The 15438-nt window shown below is 41.6% G+C and overlaps 1 protein-coding gene across 1 annotated transcript in view; it reads left to right on the forward strand.

Moving 5' to 3' along the window:
* Positions 1-15438, forward strand: part of ICK (intestinal cell (MAK-like) kinase) — a 62071-nt gene that overhangs the window by 39106 nt on the left and 7527 nt on the right. The window contains exons 6-12 of the mRNA XM_011960219.1: positions 4331-4463; positions 5187-5358; positions 7900-8067; positions 10176-10496; positions 11951-12141; positions 12262-12410; positions 14709-14837. Of these exons, the coding sequence (XP_011815609.1) occupies positions 4331-4463; positions 5187-5358; positions 7900-8067; positions 10176-10496; positions 11951-12141; positions 12262-12410; positions 14709-14837 (1263 nt within the window). The remainder of the gene's footprint in view (positions 1-4330; positions 4464-5186; positions 5359-7899; positions 8068-10175; positions 10497-11950; positions 12142-12261; positions 12411-14708; positions 14838-15438) is intronic.

Raw genomic sequence — 15438 nt, forward strand, 5'->3', positions numbered from 1 at the left:
ATAGTATAATACTGTCCATTTGGAACTTGACCCAGTATTAAGTACTGTTGTCTTTAGAATGATGAACAGAGAGGATTGTCCTTTTACTAAAATATTGTTCCTTTCCATGATAATGGCAATTAGCGTATTTTCACATATAACCACATCACAATCACCCTCCCTTTGCTCTAGGGCAGAGACAGAAAACAACCTTGACCAATAGATTTAGTCCTACTAGAGTTCCTGCCTTCATTCATTCATTCAGCTAATACTAATACAACTCCCTCTATCACAAGGACAACAAGCTCTGAGCCCTCATTGTCCCCCGCACTACTGGGTTATTGTTCTGTCTCAGTTCTCAGTGCTGTCTCATGGATTTCCTCCCTCCTATCCTCACAGCTCTGGTCTGCTCTCTGGTTGACCCTGGCATTTGGCTCAGGTAGATGTGTTGACATTAAGCTGTTTATGTTCCCTACAGATGAAAGTCCTTTGTTCAACGAACAAGAATATATTATGAGACCACTGTGTTCCTGCCACTGTGCCAGGCGTTCACAAGAAATATAAATGTGGCCTCTGCCCTTAAAGTATTTCCATCTAATTCATAAAAAATAGTTAACATACCTGAAGTTGATAGAGCTCAACTGGAGTTAGAGGGGAGGGCCTATTATGTCCATGAGGGCAAGAGTCATGTCCGTTGCATTGTTTCTGAATCCTTAGAACCTAATCTGTTGCCTGGCATGGAGTAGATGCTCAGCAAAAATTTGTTGGTAGAATGAATGAATGAATGAAGGCTAGCATATTAGAATGGTATCATGCTGTGGTCCCAGCTACTTGGGAGGCTGAGGCAGGAGAATGGCATGAACCCGGGAGGTGGGGCTTGCAGTGAGCTGAGATGGCGCCACTGCACTCTAGCCTGGGTGAAGAGTGAGACTCTGTCTCAAAAAAAAAAAAAAAGAATGGCATCATGGAAGAAGCAAAACTCAAAACAGGTGTTGGAGGATAGCAAAAGTTGAGATTGATATAGACAAAAAGGAGCAAAGGGCAATTATTAATGGAAATAAATTCAGTATGCATAACTTGATGACTGGATATGTTCTGAGAAATGTGTGGTTAGACGATTTCGTTGTTGTGCAAACATCATAGAGTGTATACTTACTTAGACACAGCTAGATGGTATAGTCTACTGTGTAGCTAGACTATATGGTATAACCTATTGTTCCTAGACTGTAAGCCTCTGCAGCGTGTTACTGTACTGAATACTATAGGCAATTGTAACACAATGGTAAGTATTTGTGTATCTAAACATAGAAAAGGTATAGTAAAAATACAGTATAAAATATTTTTTAAAATGGTACACCTGTATAGGGCACTTACTGTGAATGGAGCTTGTAGGAAATGGCTCTGGGTGAATCAGTGAGTGAGTATGAAGGCCTAGGACACTTTATAAACATTGTACACTGAGGCTACACTAATTTTTTAAAATTTCTTTCTTTAATAATTAATCTTAGCTTGCTGAAACTTTTTATTTCATAAACTTATACGTTTTTTAACTTTTTGACTCTTTTGAAATAACATTTGGCTTAACACACATACACATTATATGGCTGTACAAAAATATTTTCTTTATATCCTTATTCTATAAGCTTTTTCTGTTCTTAAATTATTATTATTACTTTTTAAACTTTTTTGCTAAAAACTAAAACACAAATACACACATTAGCCTACGCTTACACAGGGTTAGGATCATGAGTATCATTGCCTTCCACCTCCACATCTTGTCCCACTGGAATGTTTTGAGGTGCAGTAATACACAGGGAGCTGTCCTCTCCCATGATAACAATGCCTTCTAGGTACCTCCTGAAGGACCTGCCTCAGGCCATTTTACAGTTAACTTTTGTTTTTTGTTTTGTTTTGTTTTGTTTTTTTAGTAAGTAGAAGGAGTACAATTCTAAAATAATGATTAAAAGTATAGTGTAGTAAATACCAGGTAAGTATTTTTCAGCTTCATTATAATATTATAAGACCACCATTATACATGCAGTCCATCATTAACTGAAACTTCATTATGTAGTGCATGACTGTACAGTGAACTTAAAAGGAATGAGGAGTTGTACCTGATTGGAGCACACTTTACATGTATTAATAAGTGTTGGAAAATAAGTTTCTCTCTTTAGGTAGAGTGAAAGGAGTTCAGCCCTGTTAAATATAAAAAGGAGTCATGGATGGCTTTTGTGGGTGAATGAGAGAGTGACAGGGAAAGATAGTGTTTAAATGATCAGGATTATAGGAGAGAAACTGGAGCAAGGAAGATCTGCAAGAAAGTAGTGGCAATGCAGGCATAGGCAGTGAGAAAGTAGAAAGAGACAGATGTGAGATTCCCACTCCCCCAAACCCCCTGCGCCGCTCCAAAATGAAGTCTTGCTTTGTTGCCCAGGCTGGAGTGCAGTGGTGTAATCTCAGCTCACTGCAACCTCCACCTCGCAGGTTCAAGCAATTCTCCCACCTCAGCCTCCTGAGTAGCTGGGATTACAGGCATGTGCCACCACATCTGGCTAATTTTTAAAATATTTTTAGTAGAGACGGCGTTTCACCATATTGGCCAGGCTGGTCTCAAACTCCTGACCTTCAAATGAATCACCCGCCTCAGCCTCCCAAAGTGCTGGGATTACAGGTGTGAGCCACCACACCTGGCTGATATGAGATGTTTTGATAGAAAATACGACACAATCTCATAACTGGGTAAGGATGGATCCAACATAACTACAAGGTACCTAGAAATCTTATCCAAAGTTTAGGAAGGAGAGATGATTTGGGAGAGGACAAAAATGGTTTTGGATAAGTTAACATAGGGATGATAGTGACATCCAGTTGCTATCCAAATAGAGATTTAGGTCTTCAGAAGGGTAGAGAAGGCACATTAGAAATGTAGACTTGAGCATTGTCAACATACAGGTTGTCAAGGAATCGTGTAGATCTTCAGTGATCACTTTTAATTTCTCCCATAATGTGCTAGTTAGAATCCAACTTTCACAACATTGATACAGATTGAGTATCTCTTATTTGAAATGCTTGGGTCCAGAAGTGTTTCTGAATTTGGGCTTTTTTCAGATTTTGGAATATTTGCATTATATTTTACCAGCTGAGCATCCCTAACCCAAAAATCCTAAATCCAGAATGCTGCAGTAAGCAATTTCTTTAAGTGTCAGGTTGGTGCTCAAAATGTTTCAAGTTTTGGAGCATCTCAGATTTTGGATTTTCAGAGTAGGGAATACTCAGCCTGTAATGATAGCAATGATAACGTGTAACAAATAATAGCAGCAGCAGCAGGTGAGTTATATTTCCAGTGTTGGTATCCCATTGAGATTTGGAGCCACATTGAATGATGTCTAGGTTGGTGATACTCTCAGGAAGTGGGAGGTTTGGGGTTTTCAGTGACATATATTGCAATTCATTGGGTGTTTGAGTGAGCTTGGAAGATTGCCACATTGACTATCTCCTGCCTGTACCTCCAGAGCTCTGCTATCGCTGAGATGGGCTTCCCACATGATGAGTTATCTTTGCCTTTCATGTGAGCTGTAGATGTACCATTGTACTTCCTCATTAGGCAAAGTAATAAGTACTTAACATTTAAACATATGTTGCAACATACTCCACAATCTCAGATATGAGTAGGTCCTATTCATAAATTCTTTCTTAAACAAAAATTATAATTGTGTTTCTGCTGTGGTATAAACTCTCAATTCCCGTCAGACAGTTATCTGGGCTGGGCATGGTGGCTCACACTTATAATCCCAGCACTTTGGGAGGCTGAGGCAGGAGGATAACTTGAAGCCAAGAGTTCAAGATAAGCCTGGGCAACAGAGCAAGACCCTGTGTTTACAGAAAAAAAAAACTAGCCAGGCACCATGGTTTGTGCCTGTAGTCCCAGCTACTTGGAAGGCTGAGACAGGAGGATCGCTTGAGCCCACACTGCAGTGAACTATGGTTGTGCCACTGCACTCCCACCTAGGCAATAGAATGAGATGCCATCCGTGATATTTTTCCCTTGAGTGACAGTTTATTTTTGCAAAGTTATCTCAGCCTATGATCCAGTTTGATATTTTAAAAGAAATTTTCTCTCTTGTAAAAAAAATTATGAAGATCACCTTTGAATGATTTGCAAAGGGAAATGAATGTAATCCTATGAGAAGTTCAAAGGACTCTACATTATCTGTGGGAAGAACGCATAAAGCCTTTGGTACCATGCCAGACTTTTTAAATTATAAGTATTTTGCAGAGAGCAATACAATTGCAGAGAATAATATGGAAGCAAACCTGCATTTGGATTTCTTCTCCTCTACTGTCTCTGTAGGCTTCTTTCATCGAGACTTAAAGCCTGAGAACCTCCTCTGCATGGGACCAGAACTTGTGAAAATCGCAGACTTTGGTTTGGCCCGAGAAATCCGATCAAAACCTCCATATACAGATTATGTATCTACCAGATGGTGAATACTATTTTTCTCAAAATTATTTAATTGCACTTCTTTAAAAAGATATCATTATGCTAAGGATAATGTTAAAGTCACAAACGTTAACTTTTCACTAAGAGAAATAGTGCAGTCTGAAACACATATTTATAGATAGTTGGTAGTGTATAAGGTTAAAAATCTTGTGTTCTAAATCATGTTAAAAGAAAACCTATTATGCTTTTCTATAATGTACGTAAAATTTTATATATAGGCCTTCCTGAGGACAGCTTCCCAAAAGAATTGTGTAAAATATTTTGCAAAGACCTGTCTGAGAACCATCTAATTGCTATTGTGAAAACTTCGAGACACTGGGAATTTGATTTAAGCAGTTTGCTGTGACCAAGTAGCCTACACACAAGTTGTAGGTTTTTTCCTCCCTCTCCCGTTCTCTCTTAGTTTTCCCTTCCTCTTTCTCTTTTCTCTCTTTTTTCCTAATTCTTACTTTCTCAGTGTTTCTCAAAAATTCCATAGAGAAGTCTCCTGTAGATAAATGCTCAATAGAAAATATTGTGAACTAGAGAGGCACTACTTGTCAACAGCAGCCCATGGCAATTGCCAAGTTCTCACAATTCCATTACACCACAGTGAACTAGAGAGAAAATAGGAACATATACACCCCATCACTGAGAACTGATTGTTATTTAATTTAATGTCTGAGCAGTGGAAGCAATAGCTAGCAGTTAACCTTTGTTCCTCCAGGTACAGGGCTCCAGAAGTACTCCTGAGGTCTACCAACTACAGCTCCCCCATTGACGTCTGGGCCGTGGGCTGCATCATGGCAGAAGTTTACACCCTCAGGCCGCTCTTCCCTGGAGCCAGTGAAATTGACACGATATTCAAAATTTGCCAAGTGCTGGGGACACCAAAAAAGGTAATGATACAGAACAAAGGCTGGTGGGCCAAAGCCAACAGCCGGCCATGCTCCCTCCGCTCAGCCCTGTTCAGCACTGGCACGATTGAGCACCTGCCCATTCTAGACTTTCTCTTGACCTCAGTCATTCTCCACTGCCCACATTCTCAGACATGGCTGACTTCTCTTCTTCCTCCTGTTCTTAAGTATGACATCTGTCATGGCTCCTTCTGTCTTCCTCTCTATATCATCTCGCCTCCCTTGCAGAACTTCTCAGTTCTCATTGCTACAACTCTTATGCCTATTCAGAAGTCTCCTGAATGTAATCCTTAGCCCCTGCCTCCCTCCATTATTACTCCACTCACATGTTTACAACTCTCTATGGGATTTTCTCCTGACTCCCTCACCATCACCTCAAACTCATCATTGCCTTTTTTTTTTTTACCACCGTACTAGCTTCCTTCTTTCATTCTCCATGTTCATTTGTGGTCTGATCATAATCCCAGAGCCCCCACCTTGAAGCTGAATTTCAACTTTGCCTTCTATCTTTCTCCTACTCCCCGTTCCCTTCATCCAAGCGGCTGGTGGGTAAATCCTTTTGAATATTGCCACATTACATGTCTCACGTGGCTCTTGTTCCTTCAAGTCCACTGCTGCCATCACAGACTGGACCACAGTCACCTGCCTGTGTCTAATGGTATCTTCCCCATCTTTCTGCCTTCAGGTATTTTCACTCTGGCTTCTTGTCCAGTCTGTAGCCAGATTCAACCTCCTAAAGAACAGCTCTGGTACTGACTTGCCCTCATAAAAGTATTGGTTGACTCCCCATTGCCCAGCCTCGTAACTCCTATTCCTATCGCTCACTTCATTCATTCGTGTGTGTGACTTGGTTGGCGGCTGGGCAGGAGGGATTAGCTTAATATGAGGAGGTGGGCCTGCCTTTTCCAGGGATGCCTTCTGTGGTTTTTCTGAATCCTGAAGGTTCTCTGTGGTGCTGCCTAGTGGATGTCCAACTTGGAAGTAAGGATATCGAAGTGCCTGGAATGACAAATAAGGCTGGACTTGAAGCCAAGAGTTCAAGACAAGCCTGGGCAACAAAGCAAGACCCTGTCTTTACAAAAAAACAAAAACAAAACTGCGATCCTCCTGTCTCGGCCTTCCAAGTAGCTGGGACTACAGGCACAAACCATGGTGCCCAGCTAGTTTTTTGTGGTTTTTTTTTTGGTAAAGACAGGGTCTTGCTCTGTTGCCCAGGCTTGTCTTGAACTCTTGGCTTCAAGTCCAGCCTTATTTGTTGAAGTGCCTAGAATGACAAATGTACCCCTAACAGCTGCATGCCCTGAAATTTCCCTGCTTCTGTGCTCTGCACGTAACACCCTCTGCCTGAGTGATATCTGTCACATGGCCATCAGTAATCCCCCTCCTCACTGTTTCTCTAATCTCCTCCCCATCTTCATCTGTGTCCTATGTTATTAATATATAATTATTTGTGTACATAGTTGTTTCTTAGACCATAAGCTCACTCAGGACAAGGATTTGTTGTACGTTTATTTTCCCAGGTCCCAGCACCATTGCTGGTACAAACTAGATCCTCAAAAAATTTTTTTAATCATTTGAATGAATTACTAATGCCACCTCTTCAAGAAAATGTCCTGAGTCCAATGCTGGAATCTTTCTCCTCTGCATGTCTGTACCTGTACCTCTCTTGCAGCTTCTGTCACTTTTTATTGTGCATTATTACTTTGTTTTTAAATAAATGCTCTTTTCTCTTTTAAGAACAGTAATACTCTTAAGCACAGGTTTTATATTGGATCATTTTTGGATCTCCAACAACACTAAGCATATAGTGGGCATTCCAGAACTGTCAAGTGAATGAATGATAAAAGCTATATGTATTGCCACTTGGCTTTAAAAAAGAGTGGAGGAACAATTACCTTAGGCTGTATGTTATAAAATAGTAGAGTGTTAGAACTAGAATGAACCTTTAAGACCATTTCTTTAGCATTTTCCATCATTCACTCCAGCATTTAGTGTCCCATAGAAATGATGCATGAAAAAGTGGAAAGCTTGAGGCTGGGTGAAACACCTTTCTTTGCTGCTGGTCTTCACATGTATACTCTGAATTATCAAGTTGAAGATAGCGTAGGTAGAGTTTCACAAATTTATTTATCCAGGAACGGGATTTTGTTTTGTTTTCTCCAAAAGAATGTCTCGTTTGCAGTTTCAGAAACCTCTGTCTCATGGAACACAGTTGGGGAAATATTAATTTGTTTCAATCCCAAAATCTCAAGAGATGGACTATCTTACTTAAAGATTATTAAACAAGTTGGCAAATCCAGTGTCTTTTCCGCTATTCCCCCAATTTCATGATCTTGATAGTCTCTCTATTAATCCAAATCTATGTCTCATTCCACACAGTGCCATGGTAGTGAATGTGGGTGGTTAATGAATATGGGTGGGTAATGGCATGGTTGCCTTTCCATTTGAGGCACACATGCCAGAATACAAACTTATATCACAACAATTGGCTGAGCAAGATTTTCTATCTTTTCCTTCTTTCAGACTGACTGGCCTGAAGGCTATCAACTTTCAAGTGCAATGAACTTCCGTTGGCCACAGTGTGTACCCAATAACTTAAAGACCTTGATTCCCAATGCTAGCAGTGAAGCAATCCAGCTCCTGAGAGACATGCTTCAGTGGGATCCCAAGAAACGACCAACAGCTAGTCAGGTTTTCTTCCATTTTCTTCTGTTATGGAGTTCATATCTAACTCTGAATAATTTCTATAAATTGCATGGGAAATATTTAGTATTTAGTATTATGGGTGAGAAATAGTACAGAATACCACTAATGGTGTACTCTACAAGGTATGAGAACTTAAAATAGTTTGAAACTTACTGGGTATAAAGTAGTTACGATGTAAACAATACAGTTGCTTTGAAAATGGGCATATAATTCACATGATACATCACCATTTATATGAAAATGGAAATAAACATATATTTATCTGTCTTTGGAGAATGTTTTCAAATCTATTCTCTAAGAGTTTCAATTATATAATAGTTGGTTTATAAGCCGGTACTGGTTGTTGAAAGGCAACTTCTTGTTATGTAAAGTCCAACTGACTCATGACCTGAAGAGATTGACAGATGAGACAGAGCTAGGATAGTAACTGCACTTAGCATTTCATAGCACTTTATAGTGTGCAAATGCTTGAGTATATTTTATATGATTTTTAATCCAATGAAGACTCCATGAGGCAGGCATTGTTGTTTTCAATTCTGTAAGTGAGAAAACTCAATCTTGGAAAGTTTAAGCAATTTGCTGTAATAACTCATCCGCTAATTAGTTCAAACAGTGCAACTAACTACAATTAAACCAACTGACCTGAAGTATGAAGTCAGGTCCACTGATTTCATTGCTCCTGCTTTCCCAATCCATCTTCCCATGGGCCATTTAGACTTAAATAATGAAATATACCCAAAAGAGGTGTAGTAATGCTGTGGTCTCTTATCACTCACAGGCCTCTTGCAAGCCTCCTTTTGTGCTAGCTACATCTGGCTCCTTCTCAACTTGTCTCACTGACAGTTACTTTGCTCAGAGGATCAAATAAGTGACCAATTCTAATCAGAGAAGATGATTCATAAGAAGAAGAGTGATGAGGGTATTTGAAGAAAGTGCCAATGTGGTGGTAGAATTTGTGATAGCTGGAGAGATGATAGTTGGAAGAATAATTAAGGAGTGTAGAAAAGCCATTTTTCCGAAAGCTGAAGGAAAAAAGAACTACAGTTTGGTGTCGTAAGGCTTTGGATGGCTCAAGGGTTGGAAAGCTCTCAGGAATGCACTTCTGGCGGTGAAATTCACAACTGGCTACAGGGCAGAGAAGAAGCTTTTCGATGAACCCAGTTTTTTAATGGATGCATATAAGAAATGAAAAGAAAAAGATTCTGTAACAAGGAACCAAGAGAGGAATATATGCTTTTAAGAATAGTGTGAAAAGCTAAAAATACCCCCCAAATCAGTTAAGACTGGCAAAAATGTCTGCGACTACAGAGAAGGCTCTCAAGTTATAATAGATGCTAGAGTCTGGGACCTCTACCAGGCTATTCCCATTAATTGCCTCTGTATCTACACTTGCATATAATCATTACAGATGTTTTTAACTGTCCCAGGCCTACTCAGAAAGATTATGTTATGCTTAATAACTTTCATTGAAAAAGACAAGAGAATACAGGGAATATTTCAGAAAGAATTGTAAACCCCTAAACTTTAAGTTTTCTGTTGGCCATCCAGAAAACTCAGTTATCCAGAACAACTGACACGGTTTTGTTCTTGATAGGGAAGGGTTAACTATATCATGTGTTACACTCCTGGCACTTTTGGGATAAAAGCATATGTGCCTGCTTATTTTGTACTCAATTCTTCAGAATCTTCCGGGATCATTATGTTTGGCTCTTTCAGTTTTATATTATTTTTTTCTTCTTCTGTGGAATGAGGAAATAGGCTTGGAAGGATGAAATACCCTATTTAAGACACATAGCAAATAAGTTACAAAACCAGGATCTGTGTTGATCCAGAATGCTTTTTAGAAGTAGCCAGGGTAACAGCAGTGTAACTGACTACTATATATAAATAACTTTGTGTTGCAATCATTACATATATTTTATGGTATCTTAGATAAGAAAAATCACAAGAGGTGTTAAAAATTCAAGATGCTGTTTTCTAGTTGGGCTAAGAAACAGTAGTAAACTGGTCACAATGAAATATAGCCCAGTAATCAAGACAGTGGTAACTTTCCTGGCTAGATTTTTCTCCTAAAGCCTTTTTTGTCATTCCAGGCACTTCGATATCCTTACTTCCAAGTTGGACACCCATTAGGCAGCACCACACAGAACCTTCAGGATTCAGAAAAACCACAGAAAAGCATTCTGGAAAAAGCAGGCCCACCTCCTCATATTAAGCCAGTCCCTCCTGCCCAGCCGCCAACCAAGCCACACACACGAATTTCTTCACGACAACATCAAGCCAGCCAGCCCCCTCTGCATCTCACATACCCCTACAAAGCAGAGGTCTCCAGGACAGATCACCCAAGCCATCTCCAGGAGGACAAGCCAAGCCCGTTGCTTTTCCCATCCCTTCACAACAAGAATCCCCAGTCGGTGAGCAGCCCAGATTCACCAGTGAGCTTCGTGTCTGTTTATTCCTCTTCTGACCCCATTATTGGGTGAAATGTTTTCTTTTTCAGTATACAGAGTGTAATCATGGTGGATTTATGTTTGCAACAGCATGGAATTGTGAAAAGACCCTTGTCTTTGGAGTGAAAGATCTAAATTCAAGTTCTGGCTGTGCCTGTTAATAACATTGTCACTAACAGGGGCAGTGTAGGGTAGTGGTTGAGAGCTGGCTTCTGCAGCCAGACTGCCAGGGGCTCAAATCTCAGCTCTGCTGTTTAGTAGCTTGATACTTGTGCAAGTGATCTGGCCGCTCTGCTGCTCATTTTCCTCATCTGTAAAATAAGGATAATAATAGTACTTACCTGATACAATTGCTTTGAGGGCTAATGAGTTAATACTTGAAAAGAATGTAGAATAATACCTGGCACCTAGTTACAACTCTGTAAAGGTTAGTAATTGTTATTAATCCCTATGGACTCAGTTTCCTCATTTGTAAAAGGAAGATTATAGTACATGTCTTATCTACCAGACAGGATTGTTCATGAGGATCAAAGGTCATGATGTTTTTGAGATGTTTTGAAAAGCATAAAGTGCCATATTAAAATTTTTAGATTGTTATCTACATTATTGCTGTTAATCGATACTGTTAATGCTGGGCTATTAACTGAGCCCAGATCTTTCTGCTCCTCTTGGGCTGGTTTTCAAAAGAAAACAATGAGTGTTAGATTTAATAAAATAATAACTTGACAGGGGGTTCTATTTTTCATTAACTTTGCAGTGCGGTCTGAAGAGGCCAACTGTCTATCCTTTATGAAAAAGTGGCACTTTCTGTGTCAGTTAGTATTTGCTGAGTGCTGGCTCCCAACCACTGTGATGTGAGACACTGCCAGAAGCTGCAAGGGTGGTATCTCTGGCCTGCTCACTTTATTGCAGCACACAGTTTAGAAGTGGTGTGTGTATGGAAATATCCTGTTGTGGCTAATTCTTTGTAGCTAAGAGATAGTAACCATATCTAATGAGAAGGCAAAAAAAAGCATTATTTGCACTGATTTCTATAAAAGGACAAGCTAACTGACATCTCAACCTTAATTTCTTACATCCATATTTATAACAGTGGAGATCGTATTAACTCATCTAGGATGAGACTGAGTATGAATTTAGCCATCTTCCTGGTGTGTGAGAAGTATCTTAAAATTTTTTTTATCCTTATTTTATACAACTTTAACATTCTCCATGGATGGCAGCCGATGTGATCCGTGAAGGATGAGTGAGACAGAAAGACTGGGAATGTGTTTTCCACAGTTGCCCCTTCAGATAAGTCATGTTATGCCCCAGGAGCCTCCTTTGCATAGCAGAGGAAGTTCAGAATGGATATTACTCATGGATGAGTTCTGTTAATGCCATATGTTGCTTCCCCCCAACCCAATTTGTTTACACAGAAAATCACAGCTGGCCTGGAGCACAAAAATGGTGAGATAAAGCCAAAGAGTAGGAGAAGGTGGGGTCTTATTTCCAGGTCAACAAAGGATTCAGATGATTGGGCTGACTTGGATGACTTGGATTTCAGTCCATCCCTCAGCAGGATTGACCTGAAAAACAAGAAAAGACAGAGTGATGACACTCTCTGCAGGCAAGTGTGCTGCTCACATTTGTAAACAGACTTGATTCTGGGCTTTGTGAGATTATCGGTATGTATCTGAGGATACACACTGTCTCTCATGCTGACCCACGCCATGCTCTCTTCATTCAGGTTTGAGAGTGTTTTGGACCTGAAGCCCTCTGAGCCTGTGGGCACAGGAAACAGCGCCCCTACCCAGATGTCATATCAGCGGCGAGACACGCCCACCCTGAGATCTGCAGCCAAGCAACACTATTTGAAGCACTCTCGATACTTGCCTGGTAATATAAATGACTTGGCTTTACTTTGATTATTAATAAGAAACCCTGTCCTTGCAATCACATATTCACGAAGGTTCTGTTTTAGAAGGCAGATACTAGAGGGCTTCTCTTCAGAACTGAGGGAAACATCATAGAAATATTTGCTGAAGCCCAAGCCTCACTTTTTTTTTTTTTTTTTTTTTTTTTTGAGATAGAGTCTCTCTGTCGCCCAGGCTGGAATGCAATGGCGCCATCTCGGCTCACTATAGCCTCTGCCTCCTGGGTTCAAGCGATTCTCCTGACTCAGCCTCCTGAGTAGGTGGGACTACAGGTGCCCGCCACCATGCCCGGCTAATTTTTATATTTTTTAGTAGAGACAGGGTTTCACCATGTTGACCAGGCTGGTCTTGAACTCCTGACCTCAAGTGATCCACCCACCTCTGCCTCCCAAAGTGCTGGAATTACAGGCATTAGCCACTGTGCCTGGGCCCAGGCCTCACATTTTTATCTTTTATAGTCACCCAAGATAAGAAATATGGTATAGGAAACTGGGTCCAGCCTCCAGGGAGGGAGGAACTGGCAAAAGCTGGGCAGCATGTCTGAGGCTCCTCTACTAGACCAGGTTTAGGGGAAATGGCCACTAGGGAAACCAGGGTGGGAGCTTAGTCACAGCATCCTGGCAGTACTACAGGGGTTAAATGTCAATGCTATAGTTTGGTGGGTACCCAAGCCTATCTCCTGATTTTCTATATTCCAAACTTACTGCATTAGTGAATCATTCATTCAGTACATACGTATTAAGCATCTACTGCGTGCCAAGCACTGTGAATATTATTGTAAACAAAACAGCCAGGCAGGGCCACTGGGTCACCCAACTCTGGGGAATTCCTTCACTCTGTAGTCTACACAGTGGCTTTATACAGCAGCTTTGCAGACAATATCCTCACCCTCACACAGCTTATATGCTAGTGGTGGGAGAGAGACTTTAACAAATAGACAAACAGTAATCACAGATTGTTAAAGAATGGTCTCAATAAGCAACTTGGCTGGGCCCCCAAAGAACGAGAAGGAACCAAATGTGCAGAGAGCTGAGGGCAGAACACACCAGGGAGAGAGTAAACAGTGAGTGCAAAGGTCTGGAGGCAGGAGAGGGCTTGTCCTGTGAAAGGAACAGCAGAGGCCAATGTGGCCAGAGTGTAGTGAGAAAGGAGGTGACGTAGTGTGTAGTATGAGGCATCTTTTGGGGCCTTGTAAGAAATTTGGATTTTGCTTCATGAGCGATGAGAAGTCCTTGAAGGGTTTTAACTGAAGGAGTGATGTGGTTGTATCAACACCTGTATGCTGAATAGGGGAGGAGCCAGCAAGCTGGAGCTGTTGTCCAGGTGAGAGGGGGTGGTGGCACAGGCTGGGGTGCAGTCAGAAGGGAGGAATGGGGTGAGAATGGTAGGCCCTCTTGATGCATGGAATTCCTACCCTCTGATTGGGAATGTGGTTTCTAAAGATTGCTAGACTTCATCAGGATTGACATTTTGTTCTTAGAAGACTGGCCTGACAGGCCCTAGGGTGAGCTGGAAGAAGAGAAATCCAGATGACAGGTATAGAGTGATCCAGTATGAGGGGCCAAGCCTTGAATTACAGTGACCACAGGCAAAAAGGAGCAGGGAGTGAATCAGAGAGCTATTTTATTTCTTTTTGGTTGTAGGGAAAGAAGAAGAAGGATAAAGGGGGAATTTAAACTTTCAGTTCTGGAAAAAAGCCGCAGTGCCTGTGGGAATGGGAGTGATCTGGATGAAAAGTGGCTTTTGTCTTGAGGTCAGGATCGAGGCAACCCTGTTCTGGGAGAGACAACAGTTGGTGAGGGTTCCTTGTACATATCAGAGTCATCAGCATGTGATGACAGTAATGGTCCAGGTCGGGTGAGAAGATGGACGAGACAGAAAGAGGAGAGCAGAGGGCTGCAGAGTTGGAAGCTGGGGTTGGGGGATGGAGAAGAAACTGAAAAGGTGACTGAAAGGAAGTGGTCTGTGAAGGGGAAGAACAGCGTGTCCAGTAGCAGTGAAGCCCAGGATGGCACCAGAGGGTCAAGACGTGGGACAGATCCCTTGATAGAAGCATAAGAGGCCTCTCTTGGGCCACCCACCAGTGAGATACCTTTCCTCGGACATCTGTCAGATGACATCATCACAGTCAGTCTTTGCTTTGATTATTGCATCATACAGAGGTTTTTGACAAATTGAGTTCTACATTAATTTTATCTTTGTCGTCTGGTGTAAGATTCCTTGTGTGTTTTGCATTTTAAAATCATTTCTTCTCTATTAGGCATCAATATAAGAAACGGCATACTCTCGAATCCAGGCAAGGACTTTATTCCACCTAATCCATGGTCTAGTTCTGGCTTGTCTGGAAAATCTTCAGGGACAGTGTCAGTAATCAGCAAAGTAAATTCAGGTGAGTAATGATCATTAACCCCTAAATGGCAAAAAGCAAATTCCCTGGATGCAGCAAGGTGGGCAAAAGGAGCCATGGGACGAGCTTTGGAAGCACGGGGGCCTTTGTGGTCTGAAAGCTCAGGCCTCTTTTCCAGCCCTATCCTCCTCTCTTTCTTGGCAGTGGTCCCTCGGGACTCAGCCAGGTCCCATGGGAGTCTGCCTTCAAGGGTAGCTGGAGAGTAGAGCATAGTCTTTGCTGGCTCAAGGGAAAAACAAAAATACCTTTATAGACTCCTACTAGGCCTGACAGCTAAGGCCCTGGCTACAGCAAACACCCTCCTCCTGAGGTAGAAGTCACCCTTGGCTGTGTCTGCCTTGTTCCAGCCCGTCCCCTCCTGATGACCGAGCCACAGGCCCAGAGTATCAAGATCCCTTCTAGTTGGAAGGTGGACAGTTTGGAAGACCCTCCCCACTTTTTTTGTTAAATGGATGAATGAATTTCCTGAGTCTCAAGGCTGACCAACCCTGTTCACAGTAGAGGCATTTCCTGCATCATTTTTCCCTCAGGCAGGCAGCCCCTGCTATGTGCTGCTTCCCCTCTGCACTTCCAAGTGCACTGC

Source organism: Colobus angolensis, unplaced genomic scaffold, assembly GCF_000951035.1.
Source record: "Colobus angolensis palliatus isolate OR3802 unplaced genomic scaffold, Cang.pa_1.0 Scaffold51, whole genome shotgun sequence".
NCBI classification, from domain to species: domain Eukaryota; kingdom Metazoa; phylum Chordata; class Mammalia; order Primates; family Cercopithecidae; genus Colobus; species Colobus angolensis.